Below are 22,924 nucleotides of genomic sequence, written 5' to 3' on the forward strand. Positions count from 1 at the left end.
AGGACACCAAGTTTGACGAGACCGAGGGGTGTGGAATGGGAAGGAGTGGTTAAGGTGACGCCAAGATTGGGTTTTGAAACCTTAAGGAACGTAGAAGGCAGGGAGAAAATACAGATAGCGATGGTTGAAGCCCTTGCCATCCAGGCGGAGGCAGTTTCATCCACACAGGCAGAAGCTCTTCGTGCTTCAACACTCCCCAAAAGCTGCACCTCACTGCGATAACCAACTTTAAACTACAAATGGTTTGCAATGATTTATTTTTTAAAAACTGCTTTGGCTGCAGCCCTCAGATGTGATGCCCTCTTAATCCCAGGTGCCAGAATCCCAATGCCACGATGTGAACTAAAGTCAATTATAAGGTTTTCAATGCAGTAAAATTGTGCGGGTGCTGGAAGCGGGAGGAGCTCCGAAAGAATCGTCATATTTCTCCCCTCATCCTCTCCTGACGGTGTTGACTTGGTTAGGGACCACAACCACCTTCCGCTACCTTGCTTCCTTCTCAAAAGTTGACGAGAGAGGGTATCACGGCTGAACCCCCTTCTGCACAGGAGGAGTCCATTGGGCCCATGGTGCCAGTGCCGGAGTAGGAAGAGGTGCAACAATTGGCCTTGGTGCCCAGGATAGGGAGGAGGGGAGAAAATCAAATCAAGGTTCCCGTTGTCAAGCACTCCCTAGGAAAGTGCTCGCAGACAATAGCAGGACTGGGCTAAGCCGTGTGATACTCCCATGACTGAATAGCCAACTGTCACGACTCAATTTCATTTGAACCTAAAAGATTCGCATTAGAAATCACTCTAAAGAACCCCTGTCGCCTGAAAATAAGTTAAAGTTTAAAAAAAAATCAATTATAATGAATCTAACTGGCAAGAGAAATACTGTAATACATTTGACAGGTTCTGCTCATTGCATGTCGTTGCCATCTAGCGGCAGAAAACAAGTACTGCAAGCGTACAATAAATATTCCTGCAATTCCTTCCCCAAACACTAGGGCAGCATTTCAGGACCAAAATTGATTGAACACCTTCATTTTGTTTTTAAACATTTCAAGAATACGCCACCATCGGTTCTACTTTCTAAGCCTTTTTATCTCAGCATTTATTCAAGGTGTCGACTACTCGCAGGGGTAGTTCCACACGCTCACTTCAGTACCTCATCCGAGTGTCTACTCCTGCACTTTCACCAGGGGTAGCTGCATAGTAATTAGGAGCACAATCCGAGATGATTTTCCCCTCCGTAAACTCGGAGTGATGAGACAGCTTGCACTAACCCTAATGGCGCCAGCTAATTCGGCATCGACCAGGGGTTGAATGTGGGACGCTCATCTCTGGGTCAGCTTTTTTTAATATTCGTTTCTGGGGTGGGCGTCTCTGGCAAGGCCAGCATTTATTGCCCATCCCTAATTGCCCTTGAGAAGCTCCTCACCATCTAAACACACCGAGGTATGTGGAGAAGGGCAGAGGGGAAAAAAAGTAATCTCTCAGGGTTGGAAATGAATGAGGAGTGAGGTCAAATGGAAAATTCCAAATGTTTAGGTTAAGTAAGCCAACTAGCACACTAAAGACAAAGCAATGGAGATCTCTAGACAGTCAAACCTATGGCTTTCTGTGATTAGACGTATCTTGTCTGTGTGAATACTTTCATAGAATCAAACAGTACAAAAGGAGGCCAATTGGCCCACTGTGCCGTGTTGGATCTTTGGGAGGTCTATCTAATTAGTCCCACTCCCCTGCTCTTTAACTCAAAGCCCTGCAATGTTTTTCCCCTTAAAGTATCCAATTCCCTTTTGAAAGTTACTATTGAATCTGCTTCCACTGGCCTTTCAGGCAGCGCATTCCAGATCATAACTCGCTGCGTAAAAAAAATCTCATCTTCCCTCTGGTTCTTTCCCAATTACTTTAAATCAGTGTCCTCTGCTTACCGACCCTCCTGTCAAAAGTTTCTCCCTACTTACTCCATCAAAACCCCTCATAATTTTGAACATCTCAATTAAATCTCCCCTTAACCTTCTCTGCTCCAAGGAGCACAACCCCAGCTTCTCCACATCACTGAAGTCCCTCATCCCTGGTACCATTCTAGTAAATCTCTTCTGCACCCTCTCTAAGGCCTCGACATCCTTCCTAAAGTGTGGTGCTCCGAATTGAACACAAGACTCCAGCTGAGGTCTAACCAGTGATGATAAAGATTTAGCAGAACTTCCTTGCTTTTGTACTCCATGCCTCTATTAATAAAGCCAAGGATCCAATATGCTTCATCAATAGGCTCACTAACTTGTCCTGCTACCTTCGAAGATGTGTGTACATAAACTCAAAGGTCTCTCTGTTCCTACACCCCTTTAAAATTGTACCATTTAGTTTATATTGCCTCTCCTCATTCTTCTTACCAAAATGTATCACTTCCCACTTCTCCGCATTAAACTTCATCTGTCGTGCGTCTGCCCATTTTACCAGTCTATGTCCTCCTGAAGTCTGCTACGATCCTCCTCACTGTTTACTATATTTGAGTTTCAATGTCATCTGCAATGATGCCCTTTTTACCCAAGCTTTCCTGCTTGCTAAATGCTTGGAATAATCTGCTAGGAAAGGGAATAGATTCAAAGATATTAGGAGAGTTAATACTCTAGAGGAACAAGCTTTGTAGGGCCTCTTAATTACTTTGATGCCTCATTTATTGCCATCTTACAATCATACAGCACGGGAGGCCATTCGGCCCATCTCGCCTGTGCTTGCTCTCTGAAAGAGCGATCCAATCAGTCCCACTCCCCTGCTCTTCCCCCATAGCTCTGCAAATCTTTCCCTTTTCGAGATATATATCCAATTCAGCCTATCCCACCGCTGCCTCAATGAGGGAGGCTCACTTCAGAGCTGTGGACTCTCATTAAGAGCCAAATATTTTCAATTATTTTAGTTATTATTTTCTGCACTGCAATATTAAAAAAAGGAAAGCAGAAATAGGAAGAAGTGAAACAAGACTAAAAGGAACATGAAATGCAATCACCTACTCCTTAATAATCTTGATAAAAGGGAAGGATATACATATCACGTTCAGACATTCGACACCACACATTTAAAGCAGAAACACCCAAGATAAAGGGCGGCGGAAGGACAATGATAAATGTAGATGCAGTCTTTTAGCAAAAACAGGAAATCCAAAGCAGATCTACCAGTATTTGAAAAAGAAACAGGTAGCGTAATATTTTTATGTTTGACAAAGGGTGGCCACCTGAAATGCAAATCCTCTTCAGATGCTCATCCTGTTTTTTTAAAAAATAATTCAGACCACTCATATTTGCAGCGTTTCTTTTTTTTTTACTTCAAAAGCTGAAACTCGCAGCACGTGTCTGTGGAGGAGAGCCCATTGGCGGAACTCCCTCCCTCGATCAAACTCGGAGCCTGGTCTTGTGAAGGGGAGATCACAGAAACACTCTCGCCGCAGCAGAGATTGAAAGTCGGACTTGTGAACGGAAGGGGACATCAGCCTCCTCCGTACTGAGATGAAAATCTCGGACTGGTAGAGGGAAGGGGAGATCCCCGCAGCCCCCCGACCAAGGTGACACTCCGATCTCCCTCACGGTGTACTTTCCCTGCCTTTGCTCCTTGTCGCATCTTCCTCCGGTCCGTCTCCTCCACCTCTCCCCTCCTTCCTGGGTCCAGTTATCCCCCACCGTCTAACCATGCTTGGCTCGAAAGCTGTACATAGTCGAGTCTCCGTGTGCAACAGCACAGGAGAAGGACTAATAAAAAAAAATCTGTTCAAATCAAACGTTGATGGAAAAGCGGTACAGAGAGCAATCCTGCTCAATCTGCTGAGGATGCAAAGTATTTTGTTCCAATTTTGTTTGGCTATTTTTCTTCCCTCCTGTAACAGAAGGGGCAGGGAGACCATCTTTTCCAAGGAGTTTGCCTCTCTGCAAGCAGCTCTTTGGATATACCCAGAGCGAGTTGGGAAGAATTAGCTACTATTTTATTTCTACCAAGCAGGAGCACCTTAAGCAGGACCAGGGGGCAGGCAACCTTAGATCTGGTCCTGTGTAACGAGACAGGATTAATTAAAAATGTCCTAGTAAAGGATCCCCTTGGAATGAGTGACCATAACATGGTTGAATTCCATATTCAATTAGAGGGTGAGAAGGTTGAATCTCAAACAAGCGTGCTAAGCTTGAATAAAGGAGACTATGAAGGTATGAGAGCGGAATTGAGTAGAGTGGATTGCGGAAACAGATTAAAGGGTAAGACGATACATGATCAGTGGTGTACATTTAAGGAGTTATTTTACAACTTCCAAAAAGTATATATTCCACTGAGAAGAAAAGGGTGTAAAAGAAAAGACAGCCATCCGTGGCTAAGTAAAGAAATTAAGGATAGTATTCGACTAAAAACAAGGGCATATAAGGTAGCCAAATCTAGTGGGAGGAGAGAGGATTGGGAAAACTTTAAAAGACAGCAAAAAATAACAAAAAGATTGATTAAGAAAGGGAAGATAGATTATGAAAGTAAATTAGCAAAAAATATAAAAACAGATAGTAAGAGTTTTTATAGTTATATAAAAAGAAAAAGGGTGGCTAAAGTAAATGTTGGTCCCTTAGAGGATGAGACCGGGAAATTAATGGTGGGAAATATGGAGATGGCAAAAACACAATGAATATTTTACATCAGTCTTTACAGTAGAAGACACTAAGAATATCCCAACACTGGACAAACAGGGGGCTAAAGGGGGGGGGAGGAGCTAAACACGATCAAAATCACTAAGGAAGTGGTACTCGGTAAAATAATGGGACTCAAGATGGATAAATCACCTGGACCTGATGGCTTACATCCTAGGGTCTTGAGGGAAGTGGCGGTAGGGATTGTGGATGCATTGGTAATAATTTTCAAAAACTCCCTGGACTCGGCAATGGTCCCGGCAGACTGGAAAACTGCTAATGTAACACCCTTATTTAAAAAGGGCAGTAGACAGAAGGCTGGAAACTATGGACTGGTTAGCCTAACATCTGTGGTAGGTAAAATTTTGGAGTCCGTTATTAAGGAGACAGTAACAGGACATTTGGATAATCATAATTTAATAGGACAAAGTCAGCATGGTTTTATGAAGGGGAAGTCATGTTTGACAAATTTGCTGGAGTTCTTTGAGGAAGTAACGTATAGGGTGGATAAAGGGGAACCAGTGGACGTAGTGTACTTAGACTTCCAAAAGGCATTTGACAAGGTGCCACACAAAAGATTATTGCTTAAGATAAAAAATCACGGGATTGGGGGTAATATTCTGGCATGGATAGAGGATTGGCTATCTAACAGAAGGCAGAGAGTTGGGATAAATGGTTCATTCTCAGACTGGCAATCAGTAACTAGTGGTGTTCCACAGGGGTCAGTGCTGGGTCCCCAACTCTTTACAATCTATATTAACGATTTGGAGGAGGGGACCGAGTGTAACATATCAAAGTTTGCAGATGATACTAAGATGGGGGGGAAAGTAGTGAGTGAGGAGGACATAAAAAACCTTCAAGGGGACATAGACAGGCTAAGTAAGTGGGCAGAGATTTGGCAGATGGAATACAATACTGGAAAGTGTGAGGTTATGCACTTTGGCAGGAAAAATCGTAGAGCAAGTTATTATCTTAATGGCAAGAAATTGGAAAGTACTGAAGTACAAAGGGATCTGGGGGTCCTGGTGCACGAAACTCAAAAGGTTAGTATGCAGGTGCAGCAAGTGATTAAGAAGGCCAATGGAATGTTGGCTTTCATTGCTAGGGGGATAGAATATAAAAATAGGGAGGTATTGCTTCAGTTGTACAAGGTATTGGTGAGACCGCACCTGGAATACTGCATACAGTTTTGGTGTCCATACTTAAGAAAGGACATACTTGCTCTCGAGTCAGTACAAAGAAGGTTCACTCGGTTAATCCCGGGGATGAGGGGATGGACATATGAGGAGAGGTTGAGTAGATTGGGACTCTACTCATTGGAGTTCAGAAGAATGAGAGGCGATCTTATTGAAACATATAAGATTGTGAAGGGGTTGGATCGGGTGGATGTTCCCGATGATGGGTGAAACTAGAACTAGGGGGCATAGTCTTAGAATAAGGGGCTGCTCTTTCAAAACTGAGATGAGGAGGAACTACTTCACTCAGAGGGTGGTAGGTCCATGGAATATGCTGCCCCAAAAAACTGTAGAAGCTACATCATTACATACATTTAAAACAGAAATAGACAGTTTCCTAGAAGTAAAGGGAATTAAGGGTTACGGGGAGCGGGCAGGAATTTGGACATGAGTCTAGGTTCGGATCGGTCATGGCCCTGTGGTTAGCGGAGCGGGCCCAGGGGCCGTGTAGCCTGATCCTGCTCCTATTTCGTGTGTCTAATTCTGTTAGATGCAGGAGATGGTTCTGTGATAGTGGATTGGCAGTTAGGATCAGATCAGCCATGATCTTATTGAATGGCGGAGCAGGCTCGAGGGGCCGATTGGCCTACTCCTGGCTCCTATTTCTTATGTTCTTAAGCTCCAGTGTTTCTCCACTCTCCAATGCGTCACCTGGATGAGTTAGGAGTTCAGCATTCTGAAATACTGCAGGCACAATCCATATCTTCCCGACCCACAGGGTGCACCACCGTTGGACCCAGCTAAAGTAAACTACAGGAAACTTTGGTTTATCCGGAGGTTGTATGTCCGGAAACCTCGATCTACCAGCAGAAATCAGGAGCCGTTTTGTTAGGTTTTTCTTCTTCTCGTGGCTTTGTTTTCAACAGTCGCGCTCTGGAAAGTCTCTCTGAAGCTGTTGCTAAGCTACATAGATGCTTCCAAGGTATGGGCCGACTGTTTACAAGCTGTTGCTAAGCAACAGTGTTTGTTGTCAGATACGGAGATGAAAACCTCCGTATGCTTCAACATTAACTTTGTATGTCCGGCAGTTTTGATAGATCGGCAACACGCCGGTCCCGTCGGTGCCGGATATCTCAAAGTTTCCTGTATGAAGGTATTCCTGATTTTCCAGAAGCAGTTGGAAGCGGAGAGCAGAGGAGGGAGAATGTGAATGTAAAAGCAGGCGCAGGAGAAGTAGGGTGCTCTTAAGTAATTCGCGCTATAGTCACAATCAGCCTCACTACACGTGTTTCACTTCAATCCCGCACTATTTCGCAAATAGCTTCTGGGAACTGGTCAGATGTCTCAAAAGTCAGCAGGTTCTATGCTAGAATTTTACACAGAATGACATCGACTTTACAGCACACGAGCCTCCTCCCACCCCTTTCCATCTCACCCTATCTACAAATCCTTCTATCCCTTTCTCCCTCATGTACGTATCTGCCGTCCCCTTAAATGCATCTACGCGATTTGCCTCAACCACTCCCTGTGGGAGCCCATTCTACATTCCAACCACTCTCTGGGTAAAGAAGTTTCTCCTGAATTCCTTATTGGATTTATTAGTGACGCTCTTATATTTATAATCCCTAGTTTTGGACTCCCCCAGAAGCGGAAGCATTTTCTCTACTTCTACCCTATCAAACTCCTTCATAATTTTAAAGACCCCCCAGAGCCCCAGACTGCTCAGTCTTTCCTGATAGTTTTAACCTCTCAGTTCTAATAGTCTTTTTCTTTTTTTGCACATTCTCCAGTGCCTCTATATCCTTTTTGCAATATGGAGACATTTTGCAAACTGTTGGATGAAATGTTTACACAGGAGTATCGCAACCAAGTGTATTTTACAGCAGACCCTTTTTGTCTGCCAATGCTGGACTTTCTCTAACCTAAATGCACACAAAATTCAGTAGCCATAACAGTAGTCAGAAAAGGATGAAGAAATACTTGCATTGATGTAGCATCTTTATCGCCGTCAAAACATCTCAAAGCAATTCACACAAATGAATTCTTCTGAAGCAGTGACATGGCAGTCATTCTACACGCCGCAAACACCAATTAGATGAAGAGCCAGTTAACCTGCTTTTGGTGGAATAACGTTGGCCAAAACACCAGGATAATTCCCTGCTCCTCTTCAGTTAGAACTGTGGGATCTAGGACATCCATCTGAACAGGGCCGACAAGCCCTCAGTTTAATGCCACACTTGAAGAACTGCACCTCTGACGATGCAGCACTCCCTCGGCACTGCACGCAAAGTGGCAATCTAGATTATGAACTCAAGCCCTGCTGTGGGGCTCAAACTCACAAGCTTCTAATCCAGAGGGGAGAGTGCCATTAATTAGGTACCCACGGTGTAGGAGTGGCAGCTGAGCTAGCGTGGGGGTTGACTGCCCATCTTTAAAGCTGCAGATAGTGTGTGGCGCAAGCAGACTAGGGAAAGAGGGAACTGGAATAATACCTTGCACTGCTGTACGTTCTGGCTGCACTGCAGACAAAATGTAAGCATCTCCCCCTCCCCCAAAACTACAAATGTAGCAAGACCTGAGTTTCTGCATTCGAAAATAAGTCAAATAGGCAAGAGAAGGCCAATAAGGCCTGTAAATGACCCGTTGTCATCCGACAGCTCTACTGCACTTCATATTCGGATCTTTTAGGCAGTCATACTGATAATGTGCCTTTGCCTGCAGACAGAGCGCAGTCTGTAATATAAAGGAGGTGAACACTGTATCTGCGCACCCGATAGAGGCAATGGCATACGCGCGCTTCCGCGTTACTATTCAGGCTAAGCTAAAAAGGCGAGAGTGGAGGTATTGGGTCTCTGTGGGAGGTGCTGCTCTCTTAGAATCCCAACACCAATATAAAAGCATTGGGATCTTCCCAAGCTGCCGTTATGATTCCTAATTGGAGTCAATGCCAAAAGCTACCCCAACTTTGTGGATCAGTATTCAAGAACAGAAAGCAGATGGAGGGCCTCATTGCCCAGTGGTTTTACTATTTGGACAATCCAATCGCACTGCATGAAGCAGTATTTATATATTTATTCAAAATCTGGGGTAGGATTCACTCCACATCCTCTTCTAGGTAAGTGCTAGTTTGGCAGTGGGCTTTTCCATGGTTGCTCTCAAATCAACTCTGATCACTTGGCATGATGTTCGGTTAACTAGGCCCATTTTACCTCCTCCATTTTGAAAACTAAAAGCATCTCCTCTTTCAAAAGGCGCGCTAGAATATGTTAGGCTAGTACAAGACGTCTGTGGCTCTTTTTTTTTTTCTTAACCCCATTGTCTCTTTATTCTTCCCTCCTCTCCAGGAGGCAGTGATTCTTGGGAGGACATGGTTCCACAGAATCTTGCACCTCACCTAAGTGGCCATTCTCGAGTTAAGCGCCGTAGACGATCCCGATTCGGTCCTCACTGGACCTTGACGCACACATTCCCGCAGGAGCCACAAGAGTCAGGAAGGGGAACCCAAACGGATTCCCTCCCCCCCCCCCCCCCGCCCCCCCCCCCAATCGAACCCTGGGGTGCTGAGGCCAAATGTAGCAGCTCGACAATCTCTCCACGCCTATCTGACGCGGCACAGACTGGGGATGGAACCGGTGATCTTTTGGTCTGTACAGCTCAGCGTCACAAGGGCAAAGACCTTTATAAACTAGTCCATTAGGAGGGGAGAAACTACTGTTTTTAATTCTATTTTTTATTGGGGCGGGTAGGAGAAGAGAAGAAAGCGACAAACAAAGATGGAACTGCCACTAACTACACAGGCCAAAGCCTATGATTCTCCACACAGCAAATCCTTCATTTGGACAGTGAGGGGGGGGGGGGAGAAGGATAGAGGAAGTGATCCTGTATCAGCTAACAAGCCCTTCCCAACAGCCACCTGATTGGGATAGGAATAAGTAAATAAACTATTTTGTCCTATAAACTGTATTACCATGTACAGTTATACAAATCTGGAAGAACTTTATAAACCCATTTTACTTTGAGGTCTGTATGCAAATTAGCAGATGACACCATCAATACACTTCATAAACAGGATTGAGGTATCAGCCTGCAGCCTTTTCGGTATAAATGTTCGTCTTTCTCTCCAGGTCAGCTGGCTCAGACATGGATGAGAAGATACATAAATGTGAAAAATTCGCCGCTTAATTTTAGAAAGAAATAGGAGTCTGAATAAAGGGCCGCAATTTAAGCTAAAGCATGTGTCACTCAAGAGTTGTTCACAGCCATGGAACTTTGGCTATTCTCCACTCGCGCTCTCCCTCCCCACCACCAAAAATAGGCCGAGGAGACACAAGGTGAGCCATCAACAGCCTGTAAATCCTTTCTTTTTTTTTTTTTAAATCGCAGTCACTAAAATTTGGCTCCAATTTTGCTTTCCCTTGCAAACAGCTGAGAAGAATCTGGAGATACCTCTGGCCAGAGCCTGCTGTAAATAGTCAAGAACCCAGGGGTGCGAGCTTTGAGTTTAAGCTCCCGTCCAGACAGAAGCAAAGGATCCAGTCTGTAGCATGAAGAAAATGAAGCATTCGGCACTGTGCAGCCTGAAGCCATTCTGCAGCGGCTCCTCGGTAATATGTGGATAGCCTCTACAGTCCGTGTCCTCCGCTCGGTGCACCGGGTCCCACATCACAGCGATGGTACTAAAGATTCTTCATAGTCTCCAGTAAAGTGTATTTGGCATTTTGGCAGGTGTCAAAAGCACGATTTTGCCTATGTTAAAAGAAAAATTAAATGCAAGTAGAGCAACATTGCTAGAAAGAACAGAAATAAGAATCATACAGCACACTGTGCAGCCTGTGCCGGCTCTTTGAAAGAGCTATACAATTAGTCCCACTCCCCCGCTCTTTCCCCAAAAGCCCTGCAAATTTTCCCCCTCCATATATATTTATCCAGTTCCCCATTGAAAGTTATTATTGAATCTGCTTCCACCACCTTTTCAGGCAGCGCATTCCAGATCACAACAACTTGCTGCGTAAATATATTTTTCCTCATGTCGCCTCTGGTTCTTTTGCCAAATACCTTAAACCTTACCTCTGGTTACCGACCCGCCAGCCACTGGAAACAGTTTCTCCTTATTGACTATCAAAACCCTTCGTAATTTTGAACAAATCACCCCTTAACCTTTTCTGCTCTAAGGAGAACAACCCTAATTTATCTACCTAACTGAAGTCCCTCATCCCAGGTACCATTCTAGTAAATCTTCTCTGCACCCTCTCCAAGGCCTTGACATCCTTCCTACAGTGTGGTTCCCAGAATTGGCCACAATACTCCAGCTGGGGCCTAACCAGTATTTTATAAATTTTGTACTCTATGCCTCTATTTATAAAGCCAAATATCCCATATGCTTTTTTAACAGCCTTCTCAACTTGTCCTGCCACCTTCTAAGACTTGTGTACGTACATCCCAAGGTCTCTCTGTTCCTGCACCCCCTTTAACATTGTACCATTTAGTTTAGATTGCCTCTCCTCATTCTTCCTACCAAAATGAATCACTTCACACTTCTCTGCGTCAATTTTCATCCGCCACGTGTCTGCCCATTTCACCAGTCTGTCTGTGTCCTCCTGAAGTCTGTTAATATCCTCCTCACGGTTTACTACAGTTCCAAGTTTCATTTCATCTGCAAACTTTGAAATTATGACCTGTATACCCAAGTCCAGTTCATTAATATATATCAAAAAAAGAGCAGTGGTCCCAATACCGACCCCTGGGAACACCACTGTATACCTCCCTGCAGTCAGAAAAACCACCATTCACCACGACACTCTGTTTTCCATCACTTAGCCAGTTTCTTATCTATGCAGCCACTGCCCTTTAATCCCATGGGCTTCAATTTTGTAAACAAGTCTATTATGTGGTACTTTATCAAACGCCTTTTGAAAGTGCATATACACAACATCAACCCTGTTACTTCAAAGAACTCAATCAAGCTAGTCAAACACTATTTGCCTTAATCGTTGCTGGCTTTCATTTATTAACTTATTTTTCCAAGTGCCAATTACTTTTGTCCTGGATTAATGCTTCTGAAAGTTTCCCCACCACCGACGTTAGGCTGACTGGCCTGTGGTTGCATGGTCTATCCCTCTCGCAGTTTTTGAACAGGGGTGTAAACATTTGCAGTAAGTAGCACACAGGGCTAGAAATAACTAGATACACAAAATATTAGAATTGCTGGATAACTTGATTCTAGTGCTAGTCATCGTGCTATGTTACAGCTCAGAGCAATCTCACAAAATATTAAATTAAAATAATTTGCTTTCCTGACCTTGCAAGCAGTTGCTAATCATGGAACAATTACCCTCTTATTGACCCAGAGAGGTGCCTAGTTACAGCAATTACACTTGTGCCATTTTATTGGGAGAATACATTGTGCATTTCACGGCACGATGCTCCTTAATTCATAACAGTGTGTCTTCCAGCTTATCACGAGCAATGCTACAGGAGATCGGCTGGTATGAAATAAAAGCCAAAGATGCGGGAAATTTGCACCCCTGATGTAGCACTGAGCCATATAGACCTGTAGGCTCTAGGTGCCATTACCAGTTTGTGGCGAGTTGGTGGCTCTCAGTCATGGGAGTAGTTCGAAGCTCTACACTTGGCTGCATGGCAGTAGGACTAGCAAAGTCACGTGGGGGTGGGGGGGGGTGGAAATCAGCCAGGGCTCCTGCTCCAGAGGGTGCATGTGGATGTTGGTCGTGGCCAGATCAGCTCGGTATGATATCTTCCATGGTACAATAGTCTAACACTCACTGTCCAGGCTGACTCATTAAGACTGGTCACATTTGGGTATGTAACTGGACTAGGACTAATGATCCAGGGACATGAGTCTAAATCCCACCATGGCAGCTGGGGAATTTAAACTGAATTAATTAAATAAATCGGGAATAAAAAGCTAGTATCAGTAATGTTGACAATGAAACTACCGAACTGTCATAAAAACACATCTGGTTCACTAATGTCCTTAAGGAAATCTACCGTCCTTACCCGGTCTGGCCTATAATCGACTCCAGACCCACAGCAATGTGCTTGACGCTTACCTGCCCTCTAAAATGGCCACTCAGTTGTCACCACCACCTTCTCGAGGGCAATTAGGGATGGGCAATAAATGCTGGTCTTGCCAGCAACGCCCACATCCCATGAATTAATTTTACAACATTTTTTAGAAGCACCGAGGGCAGCTAGGATTCGTGGAACCATATCCCTGCAGGGATCACATTCTGGCTGCACCTTGGCACACAAGATTGTTGACAGCAAGAAGAACTGGCAGGTTCACTATACTGCAAGTGTCATTGAAAGAAAACAAAGACTGGCGAGGTGAATAGGAAAATCGTTGCTTACTTATGAATGAATGCACTGAGAATGGGGATCATGGAGCGTGGAAAGTAGTCCTTCTGAATCACATGGCTGATGACTGTCAGAGGCCCTATTAGGTTACTGATCACTTTAATCTTCTCTTCACTCTGGGGGGGGAAAAAAACAGAAAAAGTTACAAAAACACAGCATTTAAAGAGACAATATCACAGGAGGCGGACATTTGGCCCATCGTGCCTGCTCTTTGGCAGGCCCATCCAATTAGTCCCACTCTTTAACCCACAGCCCTGTAAATCTTTTCCCCTCAAGTATTTATCCAATTCCCTTTTGAAAGTTGCCACTGAATCTGTTTCCACCACCCTTTCAGGCAGTGCATTCCAGGTCACAACAACTCTCTGCTTAAAAAAGTGATACCTCATGTCCCCGGTGGTTCTTTTGCCAATCACCTTAAATCTGTAGAATCATAGAATGATTACAGCACGGAAGGCGGCCAATCAAGCCCATGCCGACTCTCAGCTAGTCCCACTCCTCTGCCCTATTCTCGTAGCCCTGAATTTTTTTTTTTCCTTCAGGTACTTATCCAATTCCCTTTTGAAAGGTAAAATTGAGTCTGCCTCCACCACCCTTCCAGGCAGTGCATTCCAGATCATAACCACTCGCTGCGTAAAAAAGTTTTTCCTCATGTCGCCTTTGGTTCTTTTGCTAATCATCTTAAATCTGTGTCCTCTGGTTCTCAACCCTTCCGCCAATGGGAACAGTTTCTCTCTATCTACTCTGTCCAGACCCCTCATGATTTTGAACACCTCTATCAAATCTACTCTCAACCTTCTCTGCTCCAAGGAGAACAACCCCAGCTTCTCCAGTCTATCAACGTAACTGAAGTCCCTCATTCCTGGAATCATTCTTGTAAATCTATTCTGCACCCTCTCTAAGACCTTCACGTCCTTCCTAAAGTGTGGTGCCCAGAATTGGAGCCGAACTAGTGTTTTATGCAGGTTCATCATAATTTCCACACTTTTGTACTCTATACCTCTATTTATGAAGCCCAGGATCCCGTAAGCCTTTTTAACTGCTTTCTCAACCTGCCCTGCCACCTTCAACGATTTATGCGCATATACCCCCAGGTCTCGCTGCTCGTGCACCCCCTTTAGGATTGTACCCTTTAGTTTATATTGCCTCTCCTCATTCTTTCTACCAAAATGCATCACTTCACACTTTTCTGCATTAAATTTCATCTGCCACGTGTCTGCCCATTTCACCAGCCTGTATGTTTTCCTGAAGTCTATCACCCTCCTCCTCACTGTTCACTATACTTCCAAGTTTTGTGTCATCTGCAAATTTTGAAATTGTGCCCTGTACACCCACATCCAAGTCATTAATATATATCAAGAAAAGCAGTGGTCCTAGAACCAACCTCTGGGGAACACCACTGTATACCTTCCTCCAGTCCGAAAAACAACCGTTCACCACAACTCTGTTTCCTGTCACTTAGCCAATTTCGTATCCAGGCTGCCACTGTCCCTTTTATTCCATGGGCTTCAACTTTGCTGGCCATTAAGCCTATTATGTGGCACTTTGTTGAGCGTCTTTTGGAAATCTATGTACACCACGTCAACCGCATTGCCCTCATCAACCCTCTCTGTTACCTCATCAAAAAACTCGATCAAGTTGGTTAAACACGATTTGCCTTTAATTAATCCACCCCTATCCAAGTGACTGTTGATTTTGTCCCTGATTACTGTTTCTAAAAGCTTCCCCACTCCTGAGGTTAAACTGACTGGCGTGTAGTTGCTGGATTTACCTTTACACCCTTTTTTGAACAAATCTGTGCCGTCTGGTTACCAACCCTTCTGCCATAGGAAACTGTTTTCTCTGATTAACTATCAAAACTCTTCATGATTTTGAACACCTCCATCAAATCTCCCCTTAACCTTCTCTGCTCCAAGGAGAACAACACTAGTTTCTCCAGTCTCCCCGCATATCTGAAGTCCCTCATCCCCGGTACCATTCCAGTAAATCTCTTCTGCACTCCCTAAGTCACTGACATCCTTCCTAAAGTGTTGTGCTCAGAATTAGACAATACTCCACACCTGAAGCCTAACTAGTAATTTATAAAAGTTTAGCAGAAGTTCCTTGCTTTTGTACTCTATACCTCCTAATAAAGCCAAGGATCCCATAAGTTTTCTTAGCAGCTTACTCAACTTATCCTACCACCTTCAAAGATTTGTGTATGCACACTTCCAGGTCTCTCTCTCCCTGCACCCCGATTAACATTGTACCATTTAGTTTATATTGCCGCTCCTCATTCTTCCTACCAAAATGCATCACTTCACATTTCTCTGTTAAATTTCATCTGCCATGTGTCTTCCCATTTTACCAGTCTATGTCCTCCTGAAGTCTGTTACAATCCTCCACACTGTTTACTACATTTCCAAGTTTTTTGTCACCTGCAAACTTTGAATTTATACCCTGTAGACCCAAGTCCAGTCATTAATATATATCAAAAAGATCAGTGGTCCTAGAACCGACCCTGGGGAACACTACTGTATACTTCCCTCCAGTCTGAAAAACAACCGGTCATTGCTTTTGGTCCCTTAGCCAATTTCGTATCCACGGTGCCACTGTCCCTTTAATCCCATGTACTTCAATTTTGCGAACAAGTCCAATATGTGGTTGTCAAATGCCTTTTGAAAGTCCACATACACATCAACTGCACAACCCTCATCAACCCTCTCCTTTACTTCATCAAAGAATTCAATCAAGTTAGTCCAACACTAATTTCCTTTAACAAATCCATGCGGACATCATTTAAAATGCCAATGAATTTGTTCCGGATTATCTTCTCTAAAGCTTTCTTACCACCGAGGTTAGGCTGACTGGCCCGTAATTGCTGGGTTTATCCCTCTCCCCTCTTTTGAACAGGTCTGTAACATTTGCAATCCTTCAGTCCTCTGGCACTATCCCCATATCTAAGGAGCATTGGAAGACTGTGGCCAGAGCCAACGTTCCCCTCTGCCGGTCCTGCACAGCCCGGGACTGGCTTTTCCAATGTTTCGCGCATGCATGAAACTGTGAAGGGGCCACACATCCCAAAAATATTAAGGGGAACATTGGCCAGAGCCTCTGCAATTTACCTCAGGAACCTCGGATGTATGCCATCTGGACTGGGTGACTTTTCTACTTGGAGTACTGCCAACTTTTTAATTACCTCCTCTTTATCTATCTTTATCCTCTCCAATATCGCCAGTACTCCTTTACTGTTACATTGGTAACATCTTCTCTAGTGAAGAGAAATGCGGTATTAATTTAGTGCCTCAGCCATGCACTCTGCTCCCATAAGAATATCTTTTTTTTGTCCCTAAATGGCCCCTACCCTTTCACGATTTATGTTTATAAGACTTCTGGGTTCTGTTTTATGTTAGCCACTAATCGATTCTCATACTCTGGCTTTGCCCCTCTTATTCCCTTTTTTAGTTCGCCTCTGTACTTTCTGAATTCAGCTTGGTTCTCTGTCATAAGCTTCCTTTTTCTGTTTCATTTTAACCTCCATCTTTAGTCATCCAGGGAGCTTTAGATTTGGATGCCATTCCTTTCTCCCTCCTGGGAATGTGTCTACTCTGTACCTGAACCATCTCCTCCTTGAAGGCCTCCCATTGTTCAATTTTTAAAACTTATTTATTCATTCCTGGGATGTGGGCATCACTGGGAAGGCCAGCATTTATTGCCCAATCCCTAATTGCCCTCGAGAAGGTGGTGATGAGCCGCCTTCTTGAACCGCTGCAGTCCGTGTGGTGAAGGTACTCCCACAGTGCTGTTAGGGAGGGAGTTCCAGGATTTTGACCCAGCGACGATGAAGGATCGGCCAATATACTTCCAAGTCAGGATGGTGTGTGACTTGGAGGGGAACTTGGAGGTGATGGTGTTCCCATGCGCCTGTTGCCCTTGTTCTTCTAGGTGGAAGAGGTCCCGGGTTTGGGAGGTGCTGCCGAAGAAGCCTTGGCGAGTTGCTGCAGTGCATCTTGTAGATGGTACACACTGCAGCCACGGTGCGCCGGTGGTGGAGGGAGTGAATGTTTAAGGTGGTGGATGGAATGAACATTTAAGATAATGGATGAGGTGCCGGTCAAGCTTCGAGTGTCGATGAACTTTTGAAAGGTCAACAACCTGAAACGTTAACTGTTTCTCTCTCCACAGATGCTGCCTGTATTTCCAGCATTTTCTGTTTTTATTGTAGAATTTAAGCTGCTTCGATAATTGGCATCAGTGGGATGCTTGCACCTGAAGCACAGGTCTTATACAGCTGGCAAAAGAAGAAAAAAGGTCTCCCTGGTGACCAGATTACATTAGGGTTGCTGTTGTTTGCTCGAGACCTCCACCTTGGGAGCACCACATCTTACATCAATTAATTACTTTAACAATCCCTCTGTACCAAGAGTCCCCAAGTCTCTTTGGGTGCAAAACACAGAATCTCAGGGCCACAAATGAAGTTTAAATCCATGTTCCATTAATTTTCATACACTTCAAATTGCTGATACAAACAGATTATGGTAGATCAATCTCAAATTGGAACAGCAAGAGGCAACAGCAATATAAACAACCCTTTGCACACCTCCAGACCCACACAATTTAAACAGTACAAATCGGTGAATAACTTAGGTGCAAGTAGGACTGAGATGCCTGGGCTACAACAGCCAGACTGCCATGGCTTGGGGGCCACATGCAGCTTTAGGGCCACAAGTTGGACACCTCCGCTCTATACATCAGATCAGTTCCTACCTTCAGTAGTCCCATATACACCAAGAGGGTAGTAATGAACACATCTAATTGAAATCCAGGCGTCTTGAATGCTTTCTGCAACAGGTCATCTATATTTGAGGGCGGGGAGGTAAAAAAAGACTTGCATTAAAAAAAAGTGTTATTCCAATATTCCCTATTTCCTGCTTAGTCTGTTGTTAATACTCATTCTTCATCTCCGAGGTGGACAGACGGAGTAACAGACTTCACTACCGCTCAGCTGATAACACGCGCTAGCCAGCGTGGAACAGAACGTTTCATGTCGCCTCCCTGGAAATGGAATCCTAATCAGAGGTGCCAACAGCTTTTCATTTTTGCAGGTATTAAGGATACTAATTGCGATTTAAGCAGTCGCCGCTTGCGATACTGGCTCGGTTCCTCGTATGCACGAAGGCCAAAACAAGCACTACGTTGGTACTGTACATACCGCAACTAACACGGCAGCTGCATTGTAGGCCAGAATGGCTCAGGGTTCAACTAAAATTTCCCACTGTACGCAGTAATCATTCCAAGCTATTACTGACTTGGGTCAATTGGATTAAGTTTCTCGGTGCTGGTGCTCAGATTTGCCTCAAACCTTGTTGCAAACCAACTAAAAGCCCATTTGGCTTCCAGATTTAATAGATAACAAGTCCAAAGTATGGACTCCACTGCCAGCAGAATTGGGACAGAACAGAAGTGGGTTATTTTTCTGCTGGGCAGTTTTATGATCTATGTACAGGAAACTCTCGATTTACCGGCACCTAAATAACCGGAAATCTCTGTTAACCGGCAAAATTCAGGAGTAGGTTCAGGTAAGTTTTACTTCATATTAGTGGCCGTGTAACCGGGTTTCCTGGATCTGTGGCCGTGTAACCGGGGTTCCTGCACCAGGGACGCCTGGATCTGTGGCCTTTACGGGGCTCTCGTACCTTAATAAGTATACCTCTCTGTAATCCGGACTTTTTGATCAACCGGCACCACGCCGGTCCCGGATAAAAAAAGAGTTTCCTGTACATTCCTAATTCAAACTGCCCGATACGCTAAATCAATACAGGGTAAACAAACAAGATGGCACCGTCACCTGCAGTCTCCAGTACTGCGGCCTTTGTTTCCTGGTCTTCCTTGTAGACTGCAGCTACCTTCAGAAATGTTTGGACGACTTTTTCCGCGTTTGATAGATCAGTCTGTGAGGACAACAGCCAGAGGAAAATTCATTCAGGGCAGTCACTTCTATTCACTCGCAATGTTTTCCCCACCCTCTCCTGAAGGCACAGGTGCATGCTTGGGTATGGCTTAACAGACACCATCTGCCCTGTGGTGCTGGTCATTCCTCGTGCAGGAGACTAGAGAGTGAGCATCGACAGGCTCTGTCGTCGTGTTTTAACCTAGTTAAATCCTCACATAACATCCACGTGGACTTTGCAGCAGCGAGCCCCATACCAATTAGTCTGACAAACCTGACCAGATCTTTTTCCCTTTCCCAGCCCAGGGATGTCAAGTCAAATTGTCGCACCCTTAACGCCAGCCCGGTTACAATCAGCTAACTCAGGACAGACAAGAGCTCGGAACAGGGACATTTCTGGTTTGCACTCAGCTGGGCGATGGTGCACTTACTCAATGAGTTTCAATTCTTCTGACACCTGAAGCTGAAAATATGAAATTGAATCCTAAACATGTATAGGAAAACTGATACAAACTTTGGCTGACTGCCTCACATTGCGCATCCCTGCAGGAGTGGGTTCATACAGAGTTCACCTTGAAGAATCAGACCCCTGATCACTCATCAGTCAGCCCTGTCTCAGTTGATGGCACTCTCTCGCCTCTAGGTCAGAAGGTTGTGGGTCCAAGTCTCACTCCAGAGACTTGAGCACAAAAATCTAGGCTGGCACTCCAGTGCAGTACTGAGGGAGTGCTGCACTGTCGGAGGTGCCGTCTTTCAGATAAGATGTTAAACCAAGTCTGCTCTCTCAGGTGGACGTAACAGATTCCATGGCACTATTTTGAAGATGATCAGGGGAGTTATCCCCGGTGTCCTGGCAAATATTTATCCCTCAATCAACATCACTAAAACAGATTGCTGATACAAACAGGTTATGCCGCTCCAATTTGAGATTTATCTACCTAGAGGCAACAGCGCTATAAACAACCCTTTCCACTCCTCCAGACCCACACAATTTAAACAGGACAAACCAGTGAATAACAATGTCTATCACATTGCTGTTTGTGGGCTCTTGCTGTGCGCGAATTGGCTGCCGCGTTTTACAGTATAACAGTGACTACTCTTCAAAAAAAAAAGTACTTCGTTGGCTGTAAAGTGCTTTGGGATGCCCTGAGGTCGTGAAAGGCGCTATAGAAATGCAAGTCTTTCTTTTCTTTTTTATTTGGCAAAGGCAGCCACACAGATTAGAATGCCCAGAGTTCATCCTTCAGTCTGAGCCGTGCTAACTGATCTTAGCCAGAATGTCTATAGGGATGCTATAAATTGGCCTCAGTACCCCGAGCTAGGGAAGAGGACAATTAGGTAGGATTCCCACTTCCATCCAGTGACACCTGGTGGAAAGTGACATTGGATGAGGAAAGAATCAGGCTCAGTGTCGTGCCCGCCATTGTCTAATAAGTCTGTCAACTTACTGACTAGCCTCATACATGAACAATGCCCACTTGAGTGAGGCATCAGTGTGCTGACTGCACCCGTGAAACCGTGCAAGAAGCATGCCGTCGGGGGAAGAGCGAAAAAAAATCAGGGGGAGAAAATTGCAAAGCTGTTCTCAGTACCTGCTGCAATAGCAGAAGTGACCGTTTGGACCCCAGTTTAAGGAGTTTGTCTGGAGATGGAAAAGCCAAGAATGTTGCAGCTTCTGATGCCGGGGCGATTGGGATGGTCATCTAGAAAAACAAAAATTAATGAATGAAAAGCATGGGACAGAACCAGAGGACAGACTGTGGCTTAGATGAGAACATGGGCTCCTTTTCCAGCAACAGTACAAAAATGTTTTAAAAAGAGATCGCTGTAGGTCAATAAAGATGCTCCACTGTCCGGCCTCCCATCCTCCATAAACTGCAGCATATCCAAAACTCTGCTGCCTGCATCCGATCCAGCACCAAGTCCCGCTCACGCATCAGCCCTGTGCTCACTGACCTACATGGGCTCACGTTCCCCCAGTGCCTCAGATTTAAAATTCTCATCCTTGTGTTTAAATCCTTTCATGCCACCCTCGCTAACTCTGCAACCTACCGCAGCCCTACAATTTTGAGAACGCTGCGTTGCTCCAACTCTGGCCCAATGTTCCCTCATTATTTTTTTTTTTGGTGAGCGGGCCTTTTAACAGGCTGCGCGGTTCATTCAAATGTTTGCGCTTGCGCGGTTTCTCATAAAAGCCGGACGCGGTCTGCGTGGGACTTCCAGAGCGCTGTGTGGCCAAGCGGCTTAATGGGACCATTGCTCTGGCATCACATCCCTCACCCAGCATTGGAGGCTGTGCCTTCAGCCGCCCAGGCCCTGTGCCCTGGAATTCTCCCCCTAAACCTTTTCGCCTCCCTCTCGACCTTTAACACTCTCTTTACAACCCATCTTTTTAGCCAAGTTTCCAAGTGATTCCTCGGGATCTTTTTTTGGCTTGGCATCCATTTTTGTCCAATTATACTTCTGTAAAGTGCCTAGTATGTTAAAGGCACTATATAAATGCAAGTTGTTGTTGCAATCGATGGAGGAGAATTTACTGAGACAGCAACCCAGGGCGTACTGGATATACAAAGGCAGTGAATGAACAGAGGTAATTACAAGATGATCTCATTGTACCCTTAGTTACTTAACTGACTCAATATTCAGTACCTGTCAGCGAGTGATGCACAATGGAACATTTGTCATTTCTGACAACCAGTGTCCGCATCAAGCATTTCCAGGTCAGGTATAGATGCAGAGTGAAGCTCCGTCTATTCTACTCTAACAACGTGCCTCAGCTCCAGCCCCTAATGCACCAGTATTTCTGTTCCACATACCAGCCATCCTGTGGCCTCTGAACGAGACTGCCAATTACAGGAAACTTTCTGGTATCCGGCACGGACGGGACCGACGTGGTGCCGGTTCAACAACAATTCCGGATAACCGAACGCTATAGTAAAAGATACGGACCTTAGAGCTCCGTATAAAGCAACAAACCCTGTTGCTTAGCAACAGCTTCAGAACAACGTCCACAAGTTGCAAGCGTCTCTGTAGCTTAGCAACAACTGCAGCCAAACCCTTGCCTTCCTCCATTTGTTGTTGTGCAAGTAATAAAAGTTACCTGAAACCGACTCCTGAATTTTGCCGGTTAACCGACATTTCCGGTTATTTAGGGGCCGGTTAATCGAAAGTTTCCTGTAATGTTGAATTGGGGGCAGCTCTCAGCTGTGAGCCCTAAAACTTCCTCAAAACAAAAAAACGGGTTAAATAAAAAAAGACATTGATACAGTTGAGGGGCTTTGTATTATCATTGTTTATTATGTGTGTGTGTGTTTTGGTCTGTGTGTCTGTTCCTTGGTGACATAATTAAGTGGAGAAGATGGCCCCAGGGATGCGTCAGCAGGTTTTCTTCACAAAGAATCAAAAGCCAGCTGGCAGAGGGTGCTGTGGTGTGGCAGCAGGTTACTGTACCAAGCCATTGTCATGTAGTAATAAGACTGGGTTTGTGCACCTAATTATCCGCTACCACAGCCAGCCTATTGAGGGGAGGGGTTGAACGGTTAGAGGTTTGTGAGTGATTGGGTGGGAAGAGGAACACACCGACTGACCTACGCACAGGTCACCTGCCTTCAGTCTTGGTTGCAGATTGGCCCGTGGCCTGCAATGTCTGGGGCAACTCTGAAGAAACAGGACTTGAAAAGTGGAAGCCATTACAAAAATGAATACGTGGTGTGGAGATGCCGGTGTTGGACTGGATGACCCTGCGTCAGGTGGGGTTACATGTAGCGTGACATGAACCCAAGATCTCGGTTGAGGCCGTCCTCATGG

At 44.9% G+C, this 22,924-nt stretch overlaps 1 protein-coding gene across 2 annotated transcripts in view; it reads right to left on the reverse strand.

Annotated features, from left to right (window-relative positions):
- Positions 1-7,791: 7,791 nt before the first annotated feature.
- Positions 7,792-22,924, reverse strand: part of rangap1b (Ran GTPase activating protein 1b) — a 55,523-nt gene continuing 40,390 nt past the window's right edge. Inside the window, exons 12-16 of one of the 2 annotated variants that reach the window (XM_085969525.1) lie at positions 20,710-20,820; positions 19,016-19,118; positions 17,935-18,023; positions 13,186-13,307; positions 7,792-10,560 (exon numbers count right to left, since the gene is read on the reverse strand). In XM_085969525.1, coding sequence (XP_085825651.1) covers positions 10,491-10,560; positions 13,186-13,307; positions 17,935-18,023; positions 19,016-19,118; positions 20,710-20,820 — 495 coding nt within the window. In that variant the 3' untranslated portion in view covers positions 7,792-10,490. The remainder of the gene's footprint in view (positions 10,561-13,185; positions 13,308-17,934; positions 18,024-19,015; positions 19,119-20,709; positions 20,821-22,924) is intronic. The other variant, XM_085969526.1, reaches the window with a different exon arrangement.

This window comes from Somniosus microcephalus, chromosome 28, assembly GCF_052327205.1.
Source record: "Somniosus microcephalus isolate GS21.2 chromosome 28, FLI_Smic_1.0, whole genome shotgun sequence".
Lineage (NCBI taxonomy): Eukaryota > Metazoa > Chordata > Chondrichthyes > Squaliformes > Somniosidae > Somniosus > Somniosus microcephalus.